At 40.0% G+C, this 27,846-nt stretch overlaps 2 protein-coding genes across 37 annotated transcripts in view; both read left to right on the top strand.

Annotated features, from left to right (window-relative positions):
* Nucleotides 1-14,841, top strand: part of clasp2 (cytoplasmic linker associated protein 2) — a 271,813-nt gene extending 256,972 nt beyond the window's left edge. For all 35 annotated transcript variants that reach the window (XM_039736300.1, XM_039736302.1, XM_039736280.1 and 32 more), the window contains 9 exons: nt 7,994-8,137; nt 10,031-10,137; nt 10,278-10,434; nt 10,531-10,765; nt 11,789-11,982; nt 12,284-12,412; nt 12,497-12,703; nt 13,614-13,730; nt 13,826-14,841. In XM_039736300.1, coding sequence (XP_039592234.1) covers nt 7,994-8,137; nt 10,031-10,137; nt 10,278-10,434; nt 10,531-10,765; nt 11,789-11,982; nt 12,284-12,412; nt 12,497-12,703; nt 13,614-13,730; nt 13,826-13,912 — 1,377 coding nt within the window. In that variant the 3' untranslated portion in view covers nt 13,913-14,841. The remainder of the gene's footprint in view (nt 1-7,993; nt 8,138-10,030; nt 10,138-10,277; nt 10,435-10,530; nt 10,766-11,788; nt 11,983-12,283; nt 12,413-12,496; nt 12,704-13,613; nt 13,731-13,825) is intronic.
* Nucleotides 14,399-27,846, top strand: part of ubp1 (upstream binding protein 1) — a 75,801-nt gene continuing 62,353 nt past the window's right edge. For both annotated transcript variants that reach the window (XM_039736310.1, XM_039736308.1), the window contains exons 1-2: nt 14,399-14,493; nt 23,761-23,883. In XM_039736310.1, the coding sequence (XP_039592244.1) occupies nt 14,417-14,493; nt 23,761-23,883 (200 nt within the window). In that variant the 5' untranslated portion in view covers nt 14,399-14,416. The remainder of the gene's footprint in view (nt 14,494-23,760; nt 23,884-27,846) is intronic.

The raw sequence follows: 27,846 nt of genomic DNA, 5'->3' as shown, positions 1-27,846 counted from the left end.
GTCTAAAACATTTGCACTTAAAGACTGGAAACTAAACATGGATGACCCAATCCGCGCAAATTCAAGATTTGATACATAAAGTGCACTGTTGGTTTGAAGGAGACGTAATGGAAACAGTTGTCGTGAATATATTACTGGCCGGCATACCTGAAGTTCTTCGAGATGAATTTCTACGCCATGATATTAAATCATTAACGATTATGTCCAGACGATTAGAGGGTTCACAGTCCACTTGGAGAAAGAGCGGTGGATTTCGTGCTGCTTCGCAACCTGTGAACGAACGTCCAGGACATTCTCGCCGCCGATCGACAAGCTGCAGGACCTGAAAATCTAATGGGGTCAGGTAGGACCCGGAAATCCAGTCGTAGATGGGACGCCTGTTTCTGGGGAGACAGCGGCAACAGCGGTCGACAGACCGTGGAGGCTACAGAGCACGCCGACGTGGACGCCGCAGAGGATATTTCGAAACGGAGCCGACCGTAGATGTTTCCGATGTGATCAGCTCGGCCATTTGGCAAGAGAATGTCGCTTGTCTCCAGCTCATTCAATGGAGATTGGACTGGCCGAGATTTGTTGCTCAACTATTACATATCCGGATGGAAAAGATGGCTTGTTGATCCGGTGAAATTGGGGACAGAGAAATCTCAGCATTGTTAGATTCGAAGTGACCTTTGTATTGTGAGACGAGACTGTCTTAATGAACAATGCCTTAGAGACTGTGAGACTGTAAAAATACGCTGTGTACATGGTGATGTTAAAGATTATCAGACTTTACTTCTTCCTTTAACTTATAGGGGCGCCACTTTAAGGTTTGGTCTGCCGTTTCGACTCGTGCCCTTGGCCATTACTCATAGGACGGAGAAATGCCCTTTTTCGAAACTGATTAATAAATGTAAGGGACCAGTAGTCCAGTCCACTAATGAACTTGGTGGGGGGGGAGAAGAAGAAGAAATCCAAGACGAAGAACTGGTAGCGGCCGGGGAAAATCTAGAGCCCAACTTAGATATTGAACCCGATCTCTCCAGCGAGACGGAGGAGGTCACCCCGACAATCTTCCAGAATGGGCTGCTCCTTCTACATCTTCCCAGATTGCAAACGCCCGAACACAAACCGAGTGTTAACGAACAATCAGATTTTGTGCGTTTGCAGCATACTGATAGCTCATTAGAATATGCATTTAAACAGGCTCGCCCTGCTAATGACTCTTATTACCAAGAGCGTAATTCCGGGGGTGTGAAAACCCCACACTTTATAGAAAAGGACGGTTGCCTTTTCAGAGTGATCTCAGATCATTTGGAGGGGGAATTTATTGAACAACTGGTGGTACCTGAAGCACATAGGGAAACTGTTTTGCATCTGGCACATTCACACATCTTGGGGGCACCTCGTGCCGACAAAACTAGAGACCGGTTATCAAAACGATTTTATTGGCTTAATATGGGAAAAGATGTTGAACGATTTTGTACTTCATGTCCAGACTGCCAGATCGTCTCTGCTTATAAGCCTCCTCGGCTCCCCTTTGTCCTATGCCCATATTGGAAGTTCCCTTTCAGCGTGTGGGATTAGATATTGTGGGACCATTACCTAAGACTAAGGATGGGTACCAATATTTGCTGGTGTTGGTTGATTATGCGACACGATATCCAGAAATGATCGCTGAAAAGGCCAACTCTTCGGCTGTAGCCAAAGCACTATGTGAAACTTTTACTCGTATTGGTATCCCTAGAGAAATCTTAACTGATCAGGGCACACCTTTCACTTCTCGTGATGAAACAATTGTGTGACAGCTTTGCTATTAAGAAATTGAGTACTACTGTTTACCATCCTCAAACGAATGGTTTAACCGGCGATTTAACAAAACATTGAAACAGATGATCAGGCGAGTTGCTCATAATGATCCCACAACATGGAACACTGTCCTACCTTTTGTTTTGTACGCGTGCGAGAATCACCACAGGCGTCCACTGGCTTGAGTCCCTTCGAAGTTGTTATTCGGCAGGGCGCAGGCATCCTGGATGTGGTGCGTGAGGAATGGATAGGAAACGAGAGAGCAGCTAAGGGTCCAAGCTTTGCAGATCGACTAATTTCGTTGCAAGACAGAATTTCTATGCTTTCCTCTATTGCTGTGGAACACCAACAACGAGAACAGGAAACTCAGAAGCGTCTTTACGATAGGCAGCAAGCTCCGTGAGTTCAAACCTGGCGATCGTGTTTTGGTACTGGTTCCCTCGGATCCACACAAATTCTTAGCTAAATGGCAGGGCCCGCCATTATTGAGGAGCGTATGAGTCCGTAAATTACAAGGTTAGAATACCGGCGGCGCAAACCATTCCAGATTTTACACATTAACCTCTTGAAGGAATGGCACGACCGACAAGAGGTTAACACTTCCTTGGCTGCTGTTTCTCAGTCCGATGTTACCATTGGTAACGATCTTACTGACACGCAAAAGACAGAACTGTTATCTTTGATAGAACGGAACACTGATGTCTTTTCAGATTTACCAGGCAAGACTAACATTACAAAACATAAAATTACCACTGCACCTGATGTTCGCAGACAGATGCGGCCGTTCGGATACCGAAGCGCAAATATTGTGAAGAGGTAAAAAGATGCTGACACTGGGTGTAATTCGTGAAAGTAAAAGTGACTGGTGCAGCCCAGTCGTATTAGTCCCAAAGCAAGACGGTTCGGTTCGGTTCTGTATCGATTTCAGACGCTTGAATAAGGTCTCTAAATTGATGCTTATCCCATGCCCCGTGTCGATGAACTGTTGGAAAAACTGGGTCAGGCGAGCTATATCTCCACGCTAGATCTCACGAAAGGCTATTGGCAGGTGCCTTTAGAGGCTAGCAGTTGTGAGAAAACGGCATTTGCGACTCCTGACGGACTCTATGAATTTACAAGACTCCGTTTGGTCTTCACGGGCACCTCTAACTTTTCAGCGTATGATGGATCAGATCCTACGTCCTCACTCTGAATATGCTGGGGCATACCTTGACGATGTCGTGATTTTTAGCAATGATTGGAAAACACACTTAGAGCGGCTTCAAGCCGTTCTTGAAAGCTTGAGACAGGCTGGCCTTACTGCTAACCCTAAGAAATGTAAACTAGGCATGTCCGAGACTCATTACTTAGGCTATTCTATGGGCAAGGGTTTACTTAGGCCACAATTAAGGAAAATAGAAGAAATGCTTGTTTACCCGAGACCTGAGACACAGAAACAAGTACGCCTTTCTGGGACTCGCTGGTTACTACAGAAAATTCATTCCAAATTTTGCACATAGAGCTGCTCCTCTTACAGAACTTACTAGAGGCAGAAAAAACCGACCTGTCTTGTGGACAGAAAATTGCGAACGTTCTTTCAACGATTTAAAAAAAGCATTGTCTTCTTACCCGGTTCTAAGGAACCCGGATTTCACAAAAGATTTTATCTTGCAAACAGACGCAAGTGCATTTGGTGTGGCGCAGTCCTGTCACAAATTTTTGATGGAGAAGAACATCCAATCACATATTTGAGTAGGAAATTACTTCCTAGGTAACGCAATTATTCTACAATTGAGAAAGAATGCTTGGCAATTAGGTGTGCTGTGGAAGCGCTTCGCTATTACTTGTGGGGACGAAACTTCACTTTGGTAACTGATCATGCTCCACTCCAGTGGTTGTACCGACAGAAAGATACAAACTCTCGTCTAATGAGATGGTTTCTGGGTTTACAACCTTACAGTTTCACAGTAAAGCACCGACCAGGTTCTGAACACGCCAACGCAGGCGTGTTATCACGACTAAATGAACCTAGTACAGAGAGTCGCTTGATTCACAGGAATGTGAATAAAGCTGAGGGGGAGGGTGTGAGCTGGAGGGCTGATCGCACCCCAAATAGAGACAGACGCCCTGGGAAAACCACAAACCCTGAAACACTGACTACACATTGCTCCTTATCCTTGCACTATACGCGTAATACAAGCCTCAGCGGTACTCGCCGACTTATAAGCCTTGCAGCGCCTGTCAGTTTGGGAATTGATTGTTTGCTTTTATCTCTCTCTGCTCCTAGCGGAACTGTTATATCTGACTTGTCATGGAGCACGTTTAAGCTCATGTGTTTGCGGTGTCAGAATAAAAATCCTTCTTTTTTTTCTACGACCTTCTGTGTCTCTGTGCAAATCTGTGACCCAAGCGTGACAAAATATATATATATATATACAGTGGAGGAAATAATTATTTGACCCCTCACTGATTTTGTAAGTTTGTCCAATGACAAAGAAATGAAAAGTCTCAGAACAGTATCATTTCAATGGTAGGTTTATTTCAACAGTGGCAGATTGCACATCAAAAGGAAAATCAAAAATAACTTTAAATAAAAGATAGAAATTGATTTGCATTTCATTGAGGGAAATAAGTTTTTGAACCCCTACCAACCATTAAGAGTTCTGGCTCCCACAGAGTGGTTAGACACTTCTACTCAATTAGTCACCCTCATTAAGGACACCTGTCTTAACTAGTCACCTGTATAAAAGACACCTGTCCACAGAATCAATCAATCAAGCAGACTCCACACTCTACAACATGGGAAAGACCAAAGAGCTGTCCAAGGATGTCAGAGACAAAATTGTAGACCTGCACAAGGCTGGAATGGGCTACAAAACCATTAGCAAGAAGCTGGGAGAGAAGGTGACAACTGTTGGTGCGATTGTTCAAAATGGAAGGAGCACAAAATGACCATCAATCGACCTCGCTCTGGGGCTCCACGCAAGATCTCACCTCGTGGGGTGTCAATGGTTCTGAGAAAGGTGAAAAGAATCCTAGAACTACACGGGAGGAGTTAGTTAATGACCTCAAATTAGCAGGGATCACATTCACCAAGAAAACCATTGGAAACACATTACACCGCAATGGATTAAAATCCTGCAGGGCTGCAAGGTCCCCTGCTCAAGAAGGCACATGTGCAGGCCCGTCTGAAGTTTTCCAATGAACACCTGAATGATTCAGAGAGTGACTGGGAGAAGGTGCTGTGGTCTGATGAGACCAAAATAGAGCTCTTTGGCATTAACTCAACTCGCTGTGTTTGGAGGAAGAAAAATGCTGCCTATGACCCCCAAAACACCGTCCCCACCGTCAAGCATGGGGGTGGAAACATTTTGCTTTGGGGGTGTTTTTCTGCTAAGGGCACAGGACAACTTAATCGCATTAACGGGAAAATGGACGGAGCCATGTATCGTGAAATCCTGAGCGACAATATCCTTCCCTCTGCCAGGAAACTGAAAATGGGTCGTGGATGGGTGTTCCAGCACGACAATGACCCAAAACATACAGCAAAGGCAACAAAGGAGTGGCTCAGAAGAAGCACATTAAGGTCATGGAGTGGCCTAGTCAGTCTCCGGACCTTAATCCAATAGAAAACCTATGGAGGGAGCTCAAGCTCAGAGTAGCAGAGAGACAGCCTCGAAACCTTAGGGATTTAGAGATGATCTGCAAAGAGGAGTGGACCAACATTCCTCCTAAAATGTGTGCAAACTTGGTCATCAATTACAAGAAACGTTTGACCTCTGTGCTTGCAAACAAGGGTTTTTCCACTAAGTATTAAGTCTTTTTTTGTTAGAGGGTTCAAAAACTTATTTCCCTCAATGAAATGCAAATCAATTTCTATCTTTTATTTAAAGTTATTTTTTCGATTTTCCTTTTGATGTGCAATCTGCCACTGTTGAAATAAACCTACCATTGAAATGATACTGTTCTGAGACTTTTCATTTCTTTGTCATTGGACAAACTTACAAAATCAGTGAGGGTCAAATAATTATTTCCTCCACTGTGTGTGTATATATATATATATATATATATATATATATATATATATATATATATATATATATATATATATATATATATATATATATATATATATATATATATACAGGGTGGGCCATTTATATGGATACACCTTAATAAAATGGGAATGGTTGGTGATATTAACTTCCTGTTTGTGGGACATTAGTATATGTGAGGGGGGAAACGTTTCAAGATGGGTGGTGACCATGGTGGCCATTTGGAAGTCGGCCATTTTGGATCCAACTTTTGTTTTTTCAATAGGAAGAGGGTCATGTGACACATCAGACTTATTGGGAATTTCACAAGAAAAACAATGGTGTGCTTGGTTTTAACGTAACTTTATTCTTTCATGAGTTATTTACAAGTTTCTCTTTGTTTACAGCCATTGACATGTCGCAGAGGTTAACACGTGAGGAGCGGATAGAAATTGTGTTGATGTCTGGTGAACGCAGTAACCGGGTCATTGCCGCAGATTTTAATGCAAGACACCCTACGAGACCACCCATCTCCCATGCTACAGTTAGCAAACTGCTTGCTAAGTTTCGTGAAACTGGTTCAGTATTGGATTTGCCAAAATGTGGACGCATGAAAACTGTCACTAATGAAGAAACATCAGTGGCTGTCCTAGCTTCATTCAGCAAGAGCCCACAGCGTAGAACTCGCCGCATGTCACTGGAGAGTGGCATTAGTCGAACATCCCCTTGGCGGATATTAGCTGCTCACAAATGGCACCCTTACAAACTCCAGCTACTGCAGCATCTCAACGAGGATGACCCAGATCGGCGCACTGAATTTGCAGAATGGGCAAAACAAAAATTGGAACAGGACCCTCAGTTTACGCAGAAGATTTTGTTCAGTGATGAGGCAAACTTTTATGTGAATGGAGAAGTTAACAAACAAAACCACCGCTATTGGTCTGACATTAACCCACATTGGATAGATCCCTCCAAGACTGTTGGAACAAAAAAATTGATGGTATGGTGTGGTATATGGGGTACAAAGATAGTGGGGCCATTCTTCATCAATGAAAACCTCAAGGCCACTGGATATGCAAAATTGCTACATGATGATGCGTTTCCCTCTTTATGCACTGAAGCGGGTACGTTCCAGTTTTTCCAGCAAGATGGTGCACCACCACATTATGGGTGTCAGGTCCGAGCATTCCTAGATGAACAGTTTCCTGGAAAGTGGATTGGTCATCGTGGGCCAGTTGAATGGCCCCCAAGGTCTCCCGATCTGATCCCCTTAGACTTTTATCTTTGGGGTCATCTGAAGGCAATTGTCTATGCTGTGAAGATACGAGATGTGCAGCACCTGAAACTACGGATACTGGAAGCCTGTGCTAGCATTTCTCCTGCAGTGTTGCTATCAGTGTGTGAAGAGTGGGAGAAGAGGGTTGCATTGACAATCCAACACAATGGGCAGCACATTGAACACATTTTATAGTGGTCAGAAACTTGTAAATAACTCATGAAAGAATAAAGTTACGTTAAAACCAAGCACACCATTGTTTTTCTTGTGAAATTCCCAATAAGTTTGATGTGTCACAAGACCCTCTTCCTATTGAAAAAACAAAAGTTGGATCCAAAATGGCCGACTTCCAAATGGCCACCATGGTCACCACCCATCTTGAAAAGTTTCCCCCCTCACATATACTAATGTGCCATAAACAGGAAGTTAATATCACCAACCATTCCCATTTTATTAAGGTGTATCCATATAAATGGCCCACCCTGTATATGTGTGTATATATATATATATATATATATATATATATATATATATATATATATATATATATATATATATATATATATATATATATATATACAATGTATTTTATTTTCATTCCACTTCAACAATTTGAACTATATTGTTAAGTCCATTACATGAAATCCTCTTTAATTCTAGATTGTAATGTGACAAAACCAGGAGAAACTTCAAGGTGGATGAATACTTTCACAAGGCCTACTGTACATTTTATGTTGCATAGTTTATGCAATGTATATTGTATGATGTAAGGTGTAATATGTGTATGTACTACTTATTCCCTTTTTATCTAATGTTTTTTTTCAATCTTACTGGCAGAACTGAATGCAGATTAGGAATTACATGAAATAATCACTGGATATGCAAGTGACACTTAAATTGATTTTCCATGTTGCAGGCTGCACAGGCCGTTTTGATCTCTTTGTTCCAGCTCAATACACCGGAATTCACCATGCTATTAGGTGCATTGCCAAAAACCTTCCAAGACAGCGCAACCAAACTGCTGCAGAATCATCTGCGTAATAGTGGCAACTCAGCACAGGTAGGCTTCCAAAATCAAACAAAGAAACATGCTTTGCTTTTTGAACTGTACATATTTTCGTTATGAATACAAAAAAAAAATAATAACAATCCTTTACATTTATATACAGTGGTGTGAAAAACTATTTGCCCCCTTCCTGATTTCTTATTCTTTTGCATGTTTGTCACACAAAATGTTTCTGATCATCAAACACATTTAACCATTAGTCAAATATAACACAAGTAAACACAAAATGCAGTTTTTAAATGATGGTTTTTATTATTTAGGGAGAAAAAATCCAAACCTACATGGCCCTGTGTGAAAAGTAATTGCCCCTTGTTAAAAATAATCTAACTGTGGTGTATCACACCTGAGTTCAATTTCCGTAGCCACCCCCAGGCCTGATTACTGCCACACCTGTTTCAATCAAGAAATCACTTAAATAGGAGCGAGCTGCCTGACACAGAGAAGTAGACCAAAAGCACCTCAAAACCTAGACATCATGCCAAGATCCAAAGAAATTCAGGAACAAATGAGAACAGAAGTAATTGAGATCTATCAGTCTGGTAAAGGTTATAAAGCCTTTTCTAAAGCTTTGGGACTCCAGCGAACCACAGTGACAGCCATTATCCACAAATGGCAAAAACATGGAACAGTGGTGAACCTTCCCAGGAGTGGCCGGCCGACCAAAATTACCCCAAGAGCGCAGAGACGACTCATCCGAGAGTTCACAAAAGACCCCAGGACAACGTCTAAAGAACTGCAGGCCTCACTTGCCTCAATTAAGGTCAGTGTTCACGACTCCACCATAAGAAAGAGACTGGGCAAAAAGCGGCCTGCATGGCAGATTTCCAAGACGCAAACCACTGTTAAGCAAAAAGAACATTAGGGCTCATCTCAATTTTGCTAAGAAACATCTCAGTGATTGCCAAGACTTTTGGGAAAATACCTTGTGGACTGATGAGACAAAAGTTGAACTTTTTGGAAGGCAAATGTCCCGTTACATCTGGCGTAAAAGGAACACAGCATTTCAGAAAAAGAACATCATAACAACAGTGAAATATGGTGGTGGTAATGTGATGGTCTGGGGTTGTTTTGCTGCTTCCTGACCTGGAAGGCTTGCTGTGATAGATGGAACCATGAATTCTACTGTCTACCAAAAAATCCTGAAGGAGAATGTCCGGCCATCTGTTTGTCAACTCAAGCTGAAGCGATCTTGGGTGCTGCAACAGGACAATGACCCAAAACACACCAGCAAATCCACCTCTGAATGGCTGAAGAAAAACAAAATGAAGACTTTGGAGTGGCCTAGTCAAAGTTCTGACCTGAATCCAATTGAGATGCTATGGCATGACCTTAAAAAGGCGGTTCATGCTAGAAAACCATCAAATAAAGCTGAATTACAACAATTCTGCAAAGATGAGTGGGCCAAAATTCCTCCAGAGCACTGTAAAAGACTCATTGCAAGTTATTGCAAACGCTTGATTGCAGTTATTGCTGCTAAAGGTGGCCCAACCAGTTATTAGGTTCAGGGGGTAATTACTTTTTCACACAGGGCCATGTAGGTTTGGATTTTTTTTTTCTCCCTAAATAATAAAAACGATCATTTAAAAACTGCATTTTGTGTTTACTTGTGTTATATTTGACTAATGGTTAAATGTGTTTGATGATCAGAAACATTTTGTGTGACAAACATGCAAAAGAATAAGAAATCAGGAAGGGGGCAAATAGTTTTTCACACCACTGTAGCTCTTTTTTCACTGCTCAAAATGCTCTCCACTCAGGGAGGACTTAGGAAGCGAATCCACAATCTCCTTTCTGTCAAGTAGCAGCGCTACCACTGAGCTAATATGGTGGTGTACAGCATCACTTATTACAACGTGTGATTTAATCAAGGGTATTTGCTTCCTTTAGCCACCAACTGGAAGCCCACTAACTCGACCAACTCCTCGTTCACCTGCTAACTGGTCCAGTCCACTCACCTCACCAACCAACACATCTCAGAACACCTTGTCACCAAGGTAAGTATAATACTGCTTGTCTGTCACAGAAATCTTAGTATTCTAACTACGGTTTTCTTGATGTCTGGCCTACCCTTGCATCATAATCCTTTAAGCTTTCTGAACCATCATACTTTTTCTTAACACCTCCAATCCTGCAGTGCATTTGATTATGATACAGAAAACTTAAATACTGAGGACATCTACAGCTCCCTGCGAGGTGTTACTGAGGCCATTCAGAATTTCAGCTTCCGGAGCCAGGAGGACATGAACGAGCCCCTCAGGCGGGACTTCAAAAAGGATAGTGATGGAGAAGCTGTGAGTCTTGGCACTTATTACTTAACAGGCATTGATGACATTTACCCCTTTCCTGTTTAAGTTGTAATTTTCTTCCATCTATGTATTAAAATATAGGGTGGAGTTGGATCTGACATTTTGGAGGGCAGAGCCTCTGGAGATGGGCCCGATTCTGGCCGTACTGCTTTGGATAACAAGACATCTCTTCTGAACACCATGCCACTGCTGCATTCCAGTCCTCGTTCCCGTGACTACAACCCTTTCAATTATTCAGATTCCTTCAGCAGTCTTTACTCCAAGTCAGCCTTGAGAGAGGCCATGTTTGATGATGATGCTGAGCAATTTCCTGAAGGTGAGCATTCTTCAATTGCTTCTTTAATAAAGGAAAAGTTGGCCTTGCTTGCTTCAAATGGAACTGACTCCATAACTCAGCAAATCTTTTGTTGTCACCCAAGTATACCATGCACTCCCAGACATTTTGTGAGAAATGATTTTGGCTTCTAATGCTACACTATTGTCACTTCCTGCTCTTTGCCTGTCATTTTAGAATCTAGTTAAAGCTGCTCTGATGTGGACTGGAATAAGCTTTTTGTGTTTGTAATAGAAACAGGAGGCCAGCCACATCTTGTTTTCAAAACAACTGTGGCATGTGCTCTCTGCAGAGACCAGTTGGTAGACTTGGAGAGTGTTCAGAAAATATGTGGATGGGTGGTTTAGGGCCTTCTTGTGGTTTATGTGGCTCAGGGTTATTAGCAAATAAGTTTGTCAAGCTGTGTGAAGAATTCCAGTGGTTTCCTCACAGCACCATCTATGGGCTTCTATGAATGCAGCTACCCTCGGGTCTTTCATACTATAGATTCCCTTTGGACTGAGTGATGTACAGAACCTCCAGAATCAGTGGATGGTGGCATCAAGTTTTGTATAAGCTAAGAAATTAAATGTTTATTCTGAGAATGTACGTGTTCAGTGCAGCCCGATAGCCATCACTGTTTAAACTTATCAAGCCACATGTAGAGTTAAGGCAATTGTTCTTCTGTAATTAACCTTTGAATTCCAGGATGGTTTGGCAGCTTCAGGCTTACTTAGAATGTGCATGTTTAAACTACCTTTTGTTGTTTTTTCTTTGATTTATTCTGCCATATTTCTTTGTTTCATATAGTGCCTTGATCTGTGAAGGCTACTTTATGAAAATAAAGTTTGGTGGGTATCTATTCATTAAGAGTTGGATTCTTCACCTTCCATGAGCTGCCTTCTTAGACCCAGCAGGTGGAAGGAACACTTGCACAAGTCAAGGGCTTTGTCCTAAGATGTAGGTGCAGCCTTGCAGGAGACCTCAGTGGATAAAAATGTGTGCTTTGAATTGCTCTTTTCACAGATAGTAACCAGATACAGTCAGAGATGGTGGCTGAGTTACTCAAAGAGCTATCCAACCACAATGAGAGAGTGGAGGAACGTAAGACAGCTCTTTGTGAACTTATGAAGCTCATCCGGGACAGCCTGCTGGTGGTGTGGGATGAGCATTTCAAAACCATTTTGCTTCTGCTGCTTGAGACACTTGGTGACAGAGAGGTATGTTTTGACTTATGTAATTGTGAGTTTTAAATATTTTGATATGAGGAATAAAAAACATAATCTACCTTAGCATTTAAGATTCATTGGGTCCCAGTCATGTTTGGTTGGATACCTGAAAAAATCATTGCATCCTGAAGTAGTCCCCGTTGAGAGACTTGCGTTAAAATGACTCCTCCCATAAGTCTATCTGCCAGGGTGTCGTTCTAATGCCACTTCAGACGACGTGCCGGACAGTCACAGTTAGTGATGTAGAGCATAATTGTTTACAAAGTAAATCTTTTTCCCTGACCATCCACAGCATGCCATCAGAGCCTTAGCCTTGCGGGTGCTGAAAGAAATACTCAACAAGCAGCCTGCAAGATTCAAGAACTATGCTGAATTGACCATCATGAAGACCCTGGAGGCCCATAAAGATCCACATAAAGAGGTTAGGCTTGCCTTCACTTTTTTTCAGAAAACTCAATTTTAGGGTGCCTGTTACTTGCTCTTAATAAACTGCATTTTCATGTAGGTTGTGCGTGCAGCTGAGGAAGCTGCAGCAATGTTGGCAACATCCATTAGCCCAGACCAGTGCATCAAGGTGCTCTGTCCTATCATCCAGACTGCTGACTATCCCATAAACTTGGCAGCCATAAAGATGCAGACCAAGGTGATTGACAGAGTGCCACGAGAGACCCTGGCTCAGCTGCTTCCAGAGATTATCCCTGGCCTCATACAGGTAGACCACTTTTGAAAATTAGACATGCCGTGTCATTTTCTAAACCACTAAATCCAGACCAAGGTTGTGTAGGTGGTGCCAAATTAGCTTTTCATCTGTCTTTAATAAAAATCCTCTTTTGTTGTGGTTTGGTTCCTCGTTCCCACGGGATGGGCATGTGTCTGGCACTTACACTACTACGAGGGCACTGAGATATATCTACTTTTCTGTAGCAGTGGATTAGTTTGCTTTGCTTTTTTCTCTTGGGGTCTAGATGCTGTATACCAGTTCAGTTTATTATGTCCCTTACTTTAGAAAAATGATACAGTATTATCCGCTCCCCCTTTGAGTCCTTCATATGCAGAAAATGTTGTATATTGACCTTTGGTGAGAAGTCATATTAGAACAGAGTGCCAAAAGGTACTCAGGAGGCAGGCAGTCGTTACCTTGGCCATCACTTTGTGTACATGCCATGGAAATACTGAGAAAGTCGCACTTCAGTTGGAGAGAATCTTATTAATGAGCAGAAAAATCTCCACATCTTAAAGCTGTATAGATGCCATTAATACATATATCTGAATTTATATGTTCCAAGTTAAATGTTCATTGAGGAAAGGAGTTATATAAAATAAAGCCTAAGACAAACATATTTTCATGGATTGTTACCTAAAACTTGTAAATGTGTAAGACAAAGATAGAAGTTGTGCTTTCTGTCTTACAATCAGCAAATTATTATGTGATTGTAAGAGCATATTTGTTCAGTATTGCTAATGCATAATTAGAAGCCCAGGGCTACTGTCAAAAGCAGTTTTGTTACAGAAATAACTTGTGATGCTTGCACATACCTGCCTTGACAGTTGATGAAAATACATGGCCATTTAATAAGATGGTGCTACTCATGAGATTTTCTCACTTTTCACATTTTTCCCAGGGCTATGATAATTCTGAAAGCAGTGTACGAAAGGCATGTGTCTTCTGTCTTGTGGCCATCCACGCTGTCATAGGAGAAGACCTCAAGCCTCACCTCAGCCAGCTTACTGGCAGCAAGGTAGGAGAACTGCAAGGCTCTTTTGTTGATATCACTTTTCCAAAAATCCCAAAAACTTTTCTAATTGATCTCTTACTCTCTGATGTTTTCCTCAGCTGAAATTGTTAAACCTATACATTAAGCGGGCGCAGAGCGGGAGTGGCAGCAGTGACCCTACATCAGACATCTCGGGGCAGAGCTAGTGAGGAGCTCTTGCGCTGAGAATTGCATCTTCAGAGGAAAGAGTGAGCAAGTGAATGGGCGGCCATCAAAGAAAACGTCCTACACAGCTGGAGTTCTTTTTGTCCCTCAAGCCTGCATGTAAACTCCAAAGTCCAGTGGTACAGTGTTAGGAAATAGAGAGGAGTCAAGAGGAGGAGATTACTAAATGGCCTGCCAGTGCCCGCTTGGGGGTCCCTTAAATTTACAGTGTTAGTTTTATAAATAAAAAGCCTATTAATGATTTGGAGGAATGCTTCAAAGCTTAGCTATGTTTCAAATAAACCATTTATGTGGCTGCATTCAAATTCTATTCCGTCTCTGGAGGGAGGAGGGCGGCGGCTCTAAGGCAGGGTTGAACTAGCCTGCTCCACCAGCAAGGGGGGGGCGGAGCCTGGCCAGAACTGTCCAGTTTTTAATTGACAACCCAGTCCCAAAAGCGGCAACCTGTCGGCACACTCGCAGGAGAGAGCAGAAGAGCCTTAATCATGAACCACACCTGCCAGCAGCACCCGTTCTTCAAGCAAGATACCACTGAGTGGAACCCACTGCACAAGTACTCGCAGTATGTCCTCTGGTGGCTTATCGGGGGTGGGGGGGGAGAGAAGGGATGAGAGTTGGGATGGGCGGATACATATTAATATGCCAGGTCTTTGGGAGAGTCTGACTGGGGAGAGAAAGCTGTAGAAATGTATTTAAACCACAAAGGCAGAAATGTCCAGTGTTGCCATCTGTCTTGTGTTTCAGCTCCGTCAGGAATATAGTGTGACTTTTGGATTTCATTGTAACATTCTCTTTTCCACTATTTGTTACCTGTGTATTTATAGATATGTGCTTAGTTTGTGCAAATACTGGCAATAAAACTGTACATAAAGGTATTCACACTGTGCGGATTAAAGAGTGAAAGAAAGTGCCTTGACTTCCCACTGCTACCCCTTACTGAAAAAAAGATTGATATAATCTTCACATGTTAAAAATGCAAAATCATATCTCAGGAAGCAGCAAAAGGGAATAACCTTAGCAGCTGGTAAATAACTTTTTTTCCTGTCATTTTGGAGTCTGGAGTACTTGCCAGAGTCCTACTTGCACACCTGAGCCATGGCTACATGCTTGCTTGATAATTGTGTTTTTGGAAAAATACTCTTTGTTGTTAATGAAAACACAACAATTAATAGGGGGAGCTCCTTTGTTTGTTAGTAAACCTGGTCTGTATTGGATGGTATGGGGGATGGTTTCTAAGACGTCTTGGTTCGGTAGATATCATGGTTTTACTGTTTTGACAGGAAATAGTGAATATGCATTGATATAAAAGGAGGTGGGTCAGGGGCCTGGATTGCGGTGCTTTTAAATAAAGGTGTTGATGGGGTGACACTCAAATATGCCATTTTCAGTTTCAGAGGAAATCTACCTGAATGATATGGTGGAATGTGTTGCTTTGATAAAGGTGGGGTTTCTTTGGCATGATAGTTTCAATTTTGTCATTTCATATTCATGGTTGAGTTGCAGAACAGGCCCTAAAGTAAACTACTGGGATTTATTGAGGAGGATTGGGAGTTGTACTGCTTTTCTGAGGGAATGTCAGGTGTAAGTACAATATGTATGCCATGTTTAATTGAGATGAAGGGCTTCAAAAATGCATTTGGAATGGTCTGCAGCAATGACGGGAAAATAAAAGGTGGTGGTAATTGGGTATCTGAATTGTGCAAACCGATCATTTTTGAGGAGGGCATATTGCTATGGTTATAAGGATGGTCCTGTAACAAAGTAGTTTGACTTTTAAGTCACCTCACACTTTAGTATTCTATGTCATTAGGATGTCTATTAAAAGAAATGCAAAGTATAGATTTAGGTTAATAATAAGGGTCTCAAATATACTCTCTGTCTTATGAATCACTCTCAGTATTTTGTAATAGCATATTTCATGGTGGGCATCACTTCAAAATGTTGTACCTGTAATATACAGTTGTAGATATGCATAGTTCAGAGTCACCAGTCCAGAAATGGGGCTAACCACCAAAAAATTTTGATAAGTAATGAAAGTGTACAATGGCAAACCTTTTCCTTAAGAAATCAATTTGAACACAGGAGCTGTTGGTGTGGCCAGTATTGTTGTCTGTGTGTGAATCCCAATGCCCAAGTGCAGTAACAGGGACACTGTATTGTAAATATGATGCTATCATTTAGACGACATAAATACGAGGTTTTGACTCTTGTCCATTCTAGCTCCCTATTCATTCCATGTCTCTAATTGCCTATCTCTCTTACCCATTCACCACCTTATAACTAATGTATGGTGAACATACTGGCGCATGCCATCACATCATCCAGGTGAGTGCTACACATTGGTGGTGGTTGAAGTCTGTCTATGTAAAGTGCTTTGAGTAGCAAGAAAAAGCACTATATAAATGTAATTAATTATTATTAAAGCAAATTCACTTGGCAGTCCACTGGTGGCTCTTGCTACTAAACTTTGAAATGTTTAAATTTTGCAAAATATGATTAATCTCAAAGCACTTTACAAAAAGCACCTGGAAATAAAAGGTAGTTAAGACTAGAATATTTAAAAATTGTATTGTTTGTAGTTTCATCAAAAAGTCCTATTTTAAAATTGGTAAATATTGCCAATCAACATATGTCATGGTGTGTTTAAATATCCATGATAGTCTATCTTTCTCAAATTTGTTTTACATCTAGGAAAGTCTGTTATCATTCTTCTGTAATGCAACATAAATCTTGGATTTGAAATCATGTTGCAGGCGGAATCTGCCTGGCTGTCTACAAATACATGGGACACAATGCTAATAACATAAATGGTACTAGCACTGTGATATAATTGGAGACTAGTGAATACTGAAGCTGTTATGAAAGATTCTATATAAATACTTAAGACCAGATAAATTTGGAAATTTTTTCTTAAATGTTTTCAGCTATAACTTGAATCAAATACCTTAACAAGCAAATATCTTTTTGAGGAGAAATTTCTTGCATAGCATTTTGTTACTTCGAATTGACTTGTCATTGCTTATGCCATGAAGTTTACATTTATGTGTTTGGTTAATACCAATTTCAAATCACATGTTGATTTACTATCTGATATGCCTTCATTATGATCTACTATCAGTTTCAATGATTTGATTCAGGCTTACACAGCATGCAAGTGAGGGTAACTTGCACACCAAATATTCCAGTGTAATACATTCTGAGATTCTTGAAGTTTGATGGAGTCCTGATTTTTAAACTGATTACCATTAAATATGGTAAATACCTCTATGAGTCACAAAGTAATTGGTGGTTACTCATCTTACCACCCTGCTCTTTTAATATTGTGTTTCTTTTCATAATCTATTGCAAAGGCTTTACACTGATTATAATGAACTGTTAAAAGATTTTAAAAGATTGCCACTGACTAGTTAAATAACTTGCTTGGGATTTTTACTGTGTCTGATGGAGAATTAACCAGCATAATTGCAATTTTATATATTCCCCGTCAGTGTACCAGATCATATGGCTTTTATCTGTTTAGTACAACAGTTTTCATATTTTTTTTGCCAAGAGGGGTCCTAGCAGGTAAGGTGATTTGATTAAAACCACAAAGTGATTCAGTAGCGGGTCTAGGACCAGCAGCAGTGTGCTCTATAGTCCCGTATCTGAAGGAATTCTGGGCACTACTGCCTCCTTATATTAAACTTCCATTTTGCCCACTTTGCCTTGGACGAGATGCAAGTTTTAACAATCACATTTTCTTTGCATTCTGCAACATTGTTGAATACTGTTAATAATGAGAGCAGTTAATAGTTGTTTCCTTACCATATGCAGGGCATTTATTCTGTGTGTTGGTTATTTACATATTTAATAGTACACTATTTAAAATGATGACCTACAATAGGACTAGCTCTCATAGTGTATATCAGATGCTGTTCTTTTTCTCTTATGTGTATCTACCTCAATAATTGTTTCTTAAATGAAATACCACTTCTTATCTCACCTTCTTTAATTATCCATCAAAATCAAACACCATCTTATTGTCCATATTTTTTGTTTACTTTTATTACATGTTTTGGATTGTGTGTGTGTTTCCTTTGAACTTGGTATCACGTCTGCCACACAAATCTAGAACACTGAAATCAAATCATGACCAAGTCACTGCCTATATGTAGTTTTCATTTTCTCACACGCACAGGGGTTTTCCATTTGCATCCAAAACATGTGGGTTAAGTTGATATGCACAGATCTGTTTCCTAACTTGCTTGTTTAGTTCAGAGTTGCAGTGAGACTGTGCCTATTCTGGTCACACTTAACAAAGGTAGGAACAAGCACTGGACCGAATTCTTTCCATTTGCAAACATGCATTCACTGGGCTAATATAGAGCTGCCAATTAACCTTTGGAAGGCAAAATAGTTTTTCCAGTACTACTTGAGTATTAAAAAAGAACAATAATGGAATTTAAAAAGCCTCAGCGATGCACAAAAAGATATTTTAAATGAGCTACAAATAATGAATTAACTAAATACGTAGTTTACCCAAATATTAGTAAAATAAATGCAATGCAGGAAAATAAAATATTAGGAGACTTAACAGATCTTTAGAATTAATAGCTTCATTAAATTTGATCCCTTGTATTTATTTCAGTTAAATATTGAATCACCTTTTCATTGACACTGATTAAATGTAATCACAAGTTCACTTAAAACTGAAGCCAAGATTTACTTCTTCACCTGCAGTTGGCAACTTTGCTATTCCCTAACTAACCACACATCATCAGTGGAATGAATGATGGTCTTTGGTTGATGGTCTTTTTACTTGAGATAGCAAACGCATCTTTCTGATATGGAAACAAAACCATACCATCTGGAGGAGAGGACACAGAGGTATTGGGAAAATCTGCTAAAACCATAGGGACTGAATCCAGGACTCTAGGGACAGCAGCACTCGCATGTTGATACTAAATTGGCCTGGGACAAGCAACTATTGAGGTATGTAGGTGAGTGTGTCCTGTATAGTATTTGTGCTTCACCCAAGGTAAGTTCCTGCCCTACACCCGATTATGCTAGAGTAGCCTTCAGCTCCTTACAGCTCTGCATTGATAACTGAAGTTCCGCTTCACAAGGTATATTTCATATGGTACAACCATAAATTGAAAACCGTTCTATTAGGTTTATTGTTATTGGAGATCTTGTTTTGGCATGAGTTGTTATTAATTGTGCATGCCATGACTTTACTTAATTCTCATTCTTCTATTGAATGTCCTTCTTGAACAATTATCGGATAATAAAAAGTAAAGGTTGTCATGTTATGTATGTCATAAATTTTTTTATAATAACGAAAATGCCAAATCCATGGCAAGAAATGAATTTTATACAGTTTTGTTTTTACTGTTTTGTATTTTCACTAAAAAAGGTAAATTGTCAAATACAGATAAAGAAAATTAGTCCACCCATCCTACCATTTTCCAAATCTGCTTATGTTGAGCTGGAGCCCATACAATTAAGCATTAGGCACAAGGCCATTGCAGTCTGAGCACACCCTAGGACCAGTTAAGCAACACCAATTAACTTTTCAATGAAAATGTTGCTTTTTTATATGTTCTTTATACTTTTTAAAATAAAGAAGCTTTTTTGACATGATGTACAAGTGTCAAAACAAGTTCTGTATTTCAAAATAAAATATATTGAATGAGAAAAAATGTCATCTATTTGGTGACTGGTTTGGAAAAATGTGCTATTGATGGAAATTGTTTTCTGCATCAGAATGCAGTACTTTAATCCAGGCATCAATAAGCTTAAAAGTATTTTTGAATTTTAAGTATTTCAGTACATATTTATTGTTATGGCAGTTAATTTGGATAGTCAAGTGTTGGTAATAGAATAATTATTAAACACAAAAATGTGTTTCACAACTTACCTGATGTCATGTTACCTACTCAGAAAGACTTTTTACAAATTAAAAAAAGGCAATAAAAGTGGCCTGATAAGTATGAACTCCAATTCTGGCAACTGCACTGCTCTTGTGTGATTTTAACCATCTCTTCCACTTATCCATTGTGCTGCATTGTTGTTCCTCTTAAGTATGCTTGTATTGTGTTAACTGTCTAAATTTACCCAAGATGTGTGAGTGTACCTAGCAATGGACAGCAAATTGCCCATGGTAGGTTGCTGTTCCATATGTCAAAGCTACTGCGGTCCAGGCCTCTATGATCTTCTTAGTAAGACAATGTTTTTGTCATGAAATACACCGTTTTTATTGGTTCAACTTGCTTGTGTGTTATTAATGATAATTTACCAAATAAAAAATGACAGTTTGGGTTTCACACAACAATCTTTGCAATGCATGCAACGTTTAGCCGGTTAAAAAAATGTATATGGGGAGAGTGGGAACAAAGCCAGGGCAGATGAAAAGAGAAATGATGAGAAAAAGCTGTAATTAAAAACGATAAAGGAAAAGGTTAAGAAGTTAGTCGGTCATTAGAACTTGGAGAAATATGTGATCCTAGGCTATTAATGAACTTATCTTCTGGTATTCTTTGAAAATGTTTCTTTGAAGCCCTGTGAAAGAACATAAACAGAGAGGCCATTGCATCTATGATCAAGGGATATTGAGTGATTTACATCAGATTTTGCAAGGTCTTTTGATCTTAATGGCTCGAAGCTGCTCCCTAGCAAGGTCCGTGGAGTCTAAGGAACTATGAAAGAGGCAGAGTTTTTAGCCTGTCAGAGATGGAAGAAGCTGTAGAGAAGGTAACTCTGCAAGCCAGCTGGCTTAAAACAGACAGAGATTTTAAGTCCTGGAAAACTGAATGACTAATAAACTGGGTAGAGTTGTGGTGAAAATACTGTATTGACTGTAGACCTGAGAGAGAGATTGCATCTAGTCAGATCATCAGTGACTGATCCTTACATAGGATCTATGTAAACCTTCCCTTGATCTCCCTCTGTTGACAAGCTAACCTACACAATCTTCTCACCCACAGCTCATTTTATAGAGGAGAGCAACTTTCCTTACTATGGCTCAGATCTGCAAAACTTGCATGAACAACTTTCTATGCAAACGTTGGAATTTTTAAAAGATATATATTTACAATTCAAAACAATGTGTATGCTATGTTTTAGAGAAATGGGGAAATGCAGCCAAACCAGGTAAATGATTCGCGCATATACAGTAATATTACTGAGCCATTATTATAATGTGTGGTGTTTCATAAATATTAAACCTCAAAAGTGATGAATATGATATACAGAGTGTATTTTACTTCTTTTTTTTAGATGAGACTTTTTGAGATCCAATCCTGCGTATTTGTACTGAAGAACTTTTTTGGATTTTTATCAATTTTTATAGCATATCCACTTCTCAAGGAGCTGATAGGTCAGGAATATCTCTGCCACGGTTCACTCCATTAAAGTCTACTGTGCTGAAGGACATTAAACCACTGACAATGCACTATATCCAGTTTTCATATTGTGTGGGTGTCCACACATAAAACATTTTTTGCTGCAGAACTCAGTTTTCCTAATGCAATCAGAACACTTAACTGCACACACATTGCATTAAGGGCACCTAGCAAGAATAAAGCTGCTTTTGTTAACTGTAAGCAGTTGCATTCCATTAATGAACAAGTCATCTGTGATGGCAAGATAAAACTGACAAATGTCATGGTTCGGTGACCTGGATCAACCTATGATTATTTTATTTTGTCACAAAGCAGCTTTGACAGATGTGATTGTATTGTTTATGGTTGCTGTAAATTGTTGGTAAGTTAGCTGGCTGAACCCCCAGTTTTTCATTTGGCCTGTACTATTCATTGTAACAGGAATTGTGTTGTTACATGTGCCACGTGATAGTGAGTCAGACACTAGCTTCTTACACTTTTCCCCAAACCCTGGAACACAGAGAAGAGAGAGCAAAATGCTGCACTATGTGTACACCTTTTCCAGGCTTTTGGTGTACATGTATTTTCATACTTAAATCCATACAAAGTTTTATAAATGAGACCCCAGGCTGCAACAGTAGCCACTATGTAATTGTCAAATTTATGATCAACCTTTGAATCTGATCTCTCTGGTAAATGCAATGTTAAATAAAGGGCCTCTTGCAAGTCTAAAAATCGTATCTACTGCATTTCTTAAAGGAAGTGTCCAGGAATATAGGTGAAACGGGGAGATGTCTAGAAGACCTTTTTCAGGGAGCAATCTAAATCAAAGATCTCACAAACCCTAATGTAGAACATTTCATATCCCTTAAATTATAGCTACACTGACCTCTCTGTGTTCTTTCACAGGGCTTCAAAGACACATTTCAGAATAAAAAAGAAGCACCAAGAAGCACCTAAGTTCATTCTCAGCCTGGGAAAAGACCCTGAATTTCTCCAAGTTTTAATGACTAACTTTTAATCTCTCACTTCATCTTCTCAAGTTGCAGCCTTTTCTGATCTTTTCTCCTTTCATCTGTACTGGCATTGTTGTCCTCTTCCCACCATATATTCTACCTGTTTAGTCACGCACCTGGTGAGGGCTATGCAGCTGAAAGGCGTCTTCAACCTTCTTTCCTTTTCAGCATGGAAATAACACTTAACATTTTTCTTCCTTTTTTATATATATATATATTGCAGTTAAACTAGGCCTGCATCATAATATTTGATAAAGCATGACACGTGTTATGCTGTAATTGGGGTTCATCAGATGTGCCTACTTTTGCTTCCCCTTATGGGGAGTTAACCTCGGACATCAGTTTCTGAGGCAAAGCAGCTGACATTGGGCCACAGCGGCTGGTTTGCCTACGTAACATACACATAATACATATACATAGAGTACCCAGAAAAAAATTTGTTTTTATATTTTTAAAATGTACTTACATTCGTAAACCTCTATTCTCGCATTGTTATTCTAGGACATTGAGTGTTGTTGTAGGAGGGATGGATTAATTTATCTGATTTTAGCAAAAAGTAGCAACATATCAAAATATTTAAAAAGGGAAGTGGTCTGAATATATAATTACATACACGAGGGAAGGCCATAAAAAACTTACTGCAATTCCATTTAGCCACTGTTAAAATACTCCCCTACATGTTCGATGGCACTTCTCCCATTCATTTCAACATTTACCGTGCTTCTTTTGTTGCCATATCTTACGGTTTCTCGCCGTTTTTTCCCTGGATTTCTAACAGGGAGGATCAAAGGGCATATGGAAAGAGATGTGACGAAAACTGGGGGTGCGAGGCAACAATTACATTGCATTTGCTCAATAACTTTTTGAAGATGTGTGCAAGTGCGTCATTATGGAGCAAAATGCAGACTTGCAGTCCGTACGCCGCTACTCCAGACGTTACTGTCTGATAGCTTTCTCTCTGACGCCTCAGCAGTTCAGTGTGAAGTTCCTGATTAACATTCTGATCACGGGAAAAATGTGTATTAACAAGTCTTAATGTCGAAAAACGCAGTAATTGTTGCCTTGAAGATCGATCGATACGATCTGAAGTGATTTTTACGACTTGAAGAAAAAAAGTCGCCGAAGTCACGTGTACGACTGTAGAATAAATGTTAGAAATATGTATGTCGATCAGCTCAGCACACTTTCACTCGGTGGACTGATTAAACATACTTTAGGCGTGTGATAATTAGTGGCATAATTTTAATAACCCCGTGCTACTGAACGATGCCGGGAGTCGCTGGGTACTATCTAAAAATCTACACCCTAGCATACTCCTTTCAGATTCAAGCACACAAACGTTTTGGTCGCTCCTCCTATATTCGCCCTAATCCTGACTATCTTCATTTTCATGACGTTCTCTGCTAGTACCACAAATTGCTTTTATCTTCTCTCTTTTTGTGTCTCCAACAGTGAGTACGCAACGGAGTCCAGTTTTGGTCACCCTCACAAAATGCTGTTTTGGCACTCCCAGCCGGAGCACTACCCACATCCTCTGCAGCACCAGTACTCGGGGGCGAGTGGCGGATTCTTACGGTAAGACGATCTCGCCTGTGGATGTACTTTTGTCGGTCACAGTCCTGGACTAACTCGGTGAAGTTTTATTATCCTTAGAAATCTGCTCGTCTAGGTCAAGTTTGTGTTGTTCTGTGTGAATAAAAGAATAAGCGCTGGTGGCAAGGACTGTACAATATTTCCCTCACAACGTGATACTTACTTTACATTTTTAGACAAATGGTTTGAGGCCACCAATATACAACCCACTTGATCAATACATGTATGCGAGGGTCAGATCCCACCCCGGGATTATCGGGTTAAATGCAGGAACCAACTTTGATATCAGTTCACGCATAAATACATCCACAATCATCTCCCATTGGAGACCGTTTAAAAGAGCTGATTAACCTGTCACACACGTTTTCGAAATTTCGCAGAGGAGCTTTTAGGTTTGGGTTATATTATGGTCTTGAGCACTCTTGTGGGTGTTGAGGTATAAACAAAGGGCGAGTTAATAATAAAAAGACGTCAATTAAACCCACGACGCCACTAGCTGATCTGCGTATCCCTTGGTATCGGAGATGAAGCAAGAGTCCACAAGTCACGGAGAACTCGAAGAGCCAGTTTAGACCAGCCCGCTAACCTGAAATGTTAAACTTGGGCAGATAGGTGCCTATGTTTGTATACAAACACAGTTCGTGTATACATTGTGCACTGTATATACAGTCTATAGTGTATGTGTGTGTGTATGTGAATGCAGACACTATTTATTGGATTTTTTTCTTATGATAATGAATCTAATAAAAATATATTACGAGGGACGTTCAAAAAGTTTAAAGTAAACTCTATTAAGAATTTCATAAACAATTTACATCCATCACTTTCAGCATGGAAATAACACTTAACATTTTTCTTCCTTATATATATATAGAGAGAGTATATATACCCAAGTATACTTACTACCCAAGTAAGAAATTATTTTCCGGGTGTGTTCATTAGCACCCGCTTAATTTAGATACATCTGCAAGGTGGTGCAAAGGTGGGCTGTCGTCTACACCGATCCAAGATTTTTAGTTTAAATTCCACTGCCGGTCGTTGTCTTTATGAAGTAAGAAATGTGAAAGTTTACGTTTTCCCCACAACGTCCTCCAGGCTTTCTTCCCAGTTTCCATAAGTTGGAAATTTTTAACAGATATCTGTTATATATAACATATCTGTTATAACATATCTGTCTATATAAATGTAAGGCCGTGCAGTCTTAGCAGATGGTAGGCTAAATAACGTGTTGAAACTGCACAAGACACAACATTTACAGATGTTTGCACAATGGATGGGCTAGAAAAAAGACAAGATAAACATTATACACACCTGAAAAGAGTTCTCTGCCCTAACTGGACAGTTTCAAGCATAACTACTCCAATAATATCAACATAAAAGTGGGAATAAAAATGAAAAACTTTAATATGTACATAGTGTCCTTAATCTTTAAGAGTAACAGCTTAAATTGCACATGAACCCAGAACTCTGGAGTTTCAGCGTGAATTACAAAATATGGGTAAATTATTATGACACTAGATCTATGCAGGTCTAAAAATGATGGAAGAGCGCGGACAGTTATTTTCTCAGCAGACCTCCAGCACTCTGTAATTGATGTTTTAGTGCAGATCGTTGCTGAACCAAACAAGAAAACAACGGAGAATGTGATCACACTTTCATTTTTCCCTTTGAAGAATTGTGCTATGGGTTTGGAAATATAATTTCTTTAGTTGTTGTAAAATACATCTGCTGCTGAGACTTGTTAGTGATGGAAGTGGTGTTAGAGGTGGTTGTAACCATAAATTTGAAGGACTGTACCATATTGACTGTCGAATCATTCATTTCTAGTGGGTGGGATTGTATCAGCTGTTTTCGGAAGTCAATGACCATTTCCCACTGTTTTTTTGCGATCGGGTACATCACCTCCTTTCTTTGTGTTGTTTCAGTTCCATTAGTGACTAGTCCAATGATTGTGGTTTCTTCGGGGAAATGAATGATTTTTATTGGCGGGTCAGTGGACTTGCAGTCAGAGGTGTGAAAGGAATATAAATAACTGCGAGTGCGGGTTGAAGAATTGCCTTACATCCGAAGTGAAAAAATTTGAGAAACTGACACCCTCGTAGTAAAAATAGTAATCTTCAAGCATTTTAAACGGAATCTGTTTATAAAGGTTTCAGTTATCTTAAGAGGCTACTTAAAATTCATACAATTAACTTCTCCAGAGTATGTGAGAGGCGTTTTTTTCAGGTCGGCACGACTCCATCGTAGAGCCATTTTACTAGGAAAGATCGGGAAATTCGAATCCTATAGCTGATACATGCAATAATGTACTGTTCCTGACTCGGTATATGTGACACGCATGTCACTGTCAATTTGAAAGAAACCGAAGCCAAACGACTAAATTGTGGGACTACATTGAAAACTGCTTTAAAGTCCTCAAATATTCTGTGTAACAGCTCTTTGAAACTGAAACTGGAAGACAGCGGACATAATCTAAGGATGAATCATGACAGATGTATGGCATTATTTTTAAAAGTCTTGGGAATACAGGTATAAGGCAAGGTGGTACGTGTGTTAACTGTAACAGCAGTTAAATTCTAGAATTATAGACCACTGGTAAAAGTCTGTTATTTAATCTTAAAAGTTGAAATATTTTCTTGTTTCCTTCTTAATTTTACTTTTAATTGTTGCAGCAGTGCAAGGGCGCACTTCTGACAGGACACGAAAACATATCCCCCAAACGGCAGCGTCATCGCAGCACAGCTAAAAGAATGTTTTCTCCTTGTAGAGCCACAAATCGGCAACTGATGACTTCAGCCGGGAGCCACTGGCTTTTTGTACTTCGTCTGGAGTGGCAAATAAGGCCTTGCTGACAAATAGGGCACGTCGCTAGTTTTAGCAGGTGGTATGGGCTTAGCCCCACCTCAGATCGCCGCGCTTTTGTCATACATCAGAAAGAAGACTATGGTCCGTGTTTTTTTCCGCGTGTTGTAAATGAAGGTCAGATCGAAATGCGGTAGAGAGCGGGTGGGCGTGGTTCCGTTCGAAGCTCGGGGGATAAAGCCCCGCCCCAAGAGGACGAGTACAAGTCATATAATGCATCTGACAGCTGTTTTTCTGCACTGAAGTGAATTCTGCCCTTCAGAGCGCGAATTCTAATAGCAGCAATTATTGACCTTCTGAGGTTGCAATAATCGAGTCTTTATGGTAAAAACAGCTTTCAATGGTAACATTGAAGAGCGATGTGCTCAAGACACGTGAAATGTGTTTTTAGGTATGAGTTCATTTATGAACACACCAAGCAGAGGTGTGACCAGAACAGAATGTTTGGGTGGGCATTTTGCTTGTCGGGGGGATATCCATCCATCCATCCCCATTTTTGTTGGGGGGTCAAATAATAATAACATAGTTTTATATAACATATAAAAGCAAAAATTGTGGCATAAATCATAACATATTGTTCAATTAAATTAACAGAGGCAATGGAACTTATATTATTTTTTGTGAACAAATATAGAACTACATCTACAAGGTAAATATCAATAAAGTCAAATGTATACAACATATGAGAGCAAGAACAGAAATGTGGCTTATTGTAGTCATTAGGGAGGCTATAGGACAGTGATGGCGAACCATTTAGAAACCAAGTGCCCAAACTGCAATCCAAAACCCACTTATTTATCGCAAAGTGCCAACATGGCAATTTAACCTGAATACCACCTAAAACTGAACACCAGCATAACCAAGGAGCTGGTGGTGGATTTTAGGAGGCCCAGGCCCCTCATGGACCCCGTGATCATCAGAGGTGAGTGTGTGCAGAGGGTGCAGACCTATAAATACCTGGGAGTGCAGCTGGATGATAAATTGGACTGAACTGCCAATACTGATGCTCTGTCTGTCTATCTATCTACTGAGCTTTTAGTTTAGAAAAGCAACTCATACATTAACATCTTTTGTCTTAAAAGA

The sequence above is a fragment of the Polypterus senegalus genome, chromosome 15 (assembly GCF_016835505.1).
Source record: "Polypterus senegalus isolate Bchr_013 chromosome 15, ASM1683550v1, whole genome shotgun sequence".
Lineage (NCBI taxonomy): Eukaryota > Metazoa > Chordata > Cladistia > Polypteriformes > Polypteridae > Polypterus > Polypterus senegalus.
Note: the sequence above shows the minus strand (reverse complement) of the source record. Positions and strands in the feature narration are given on the sequence as shown.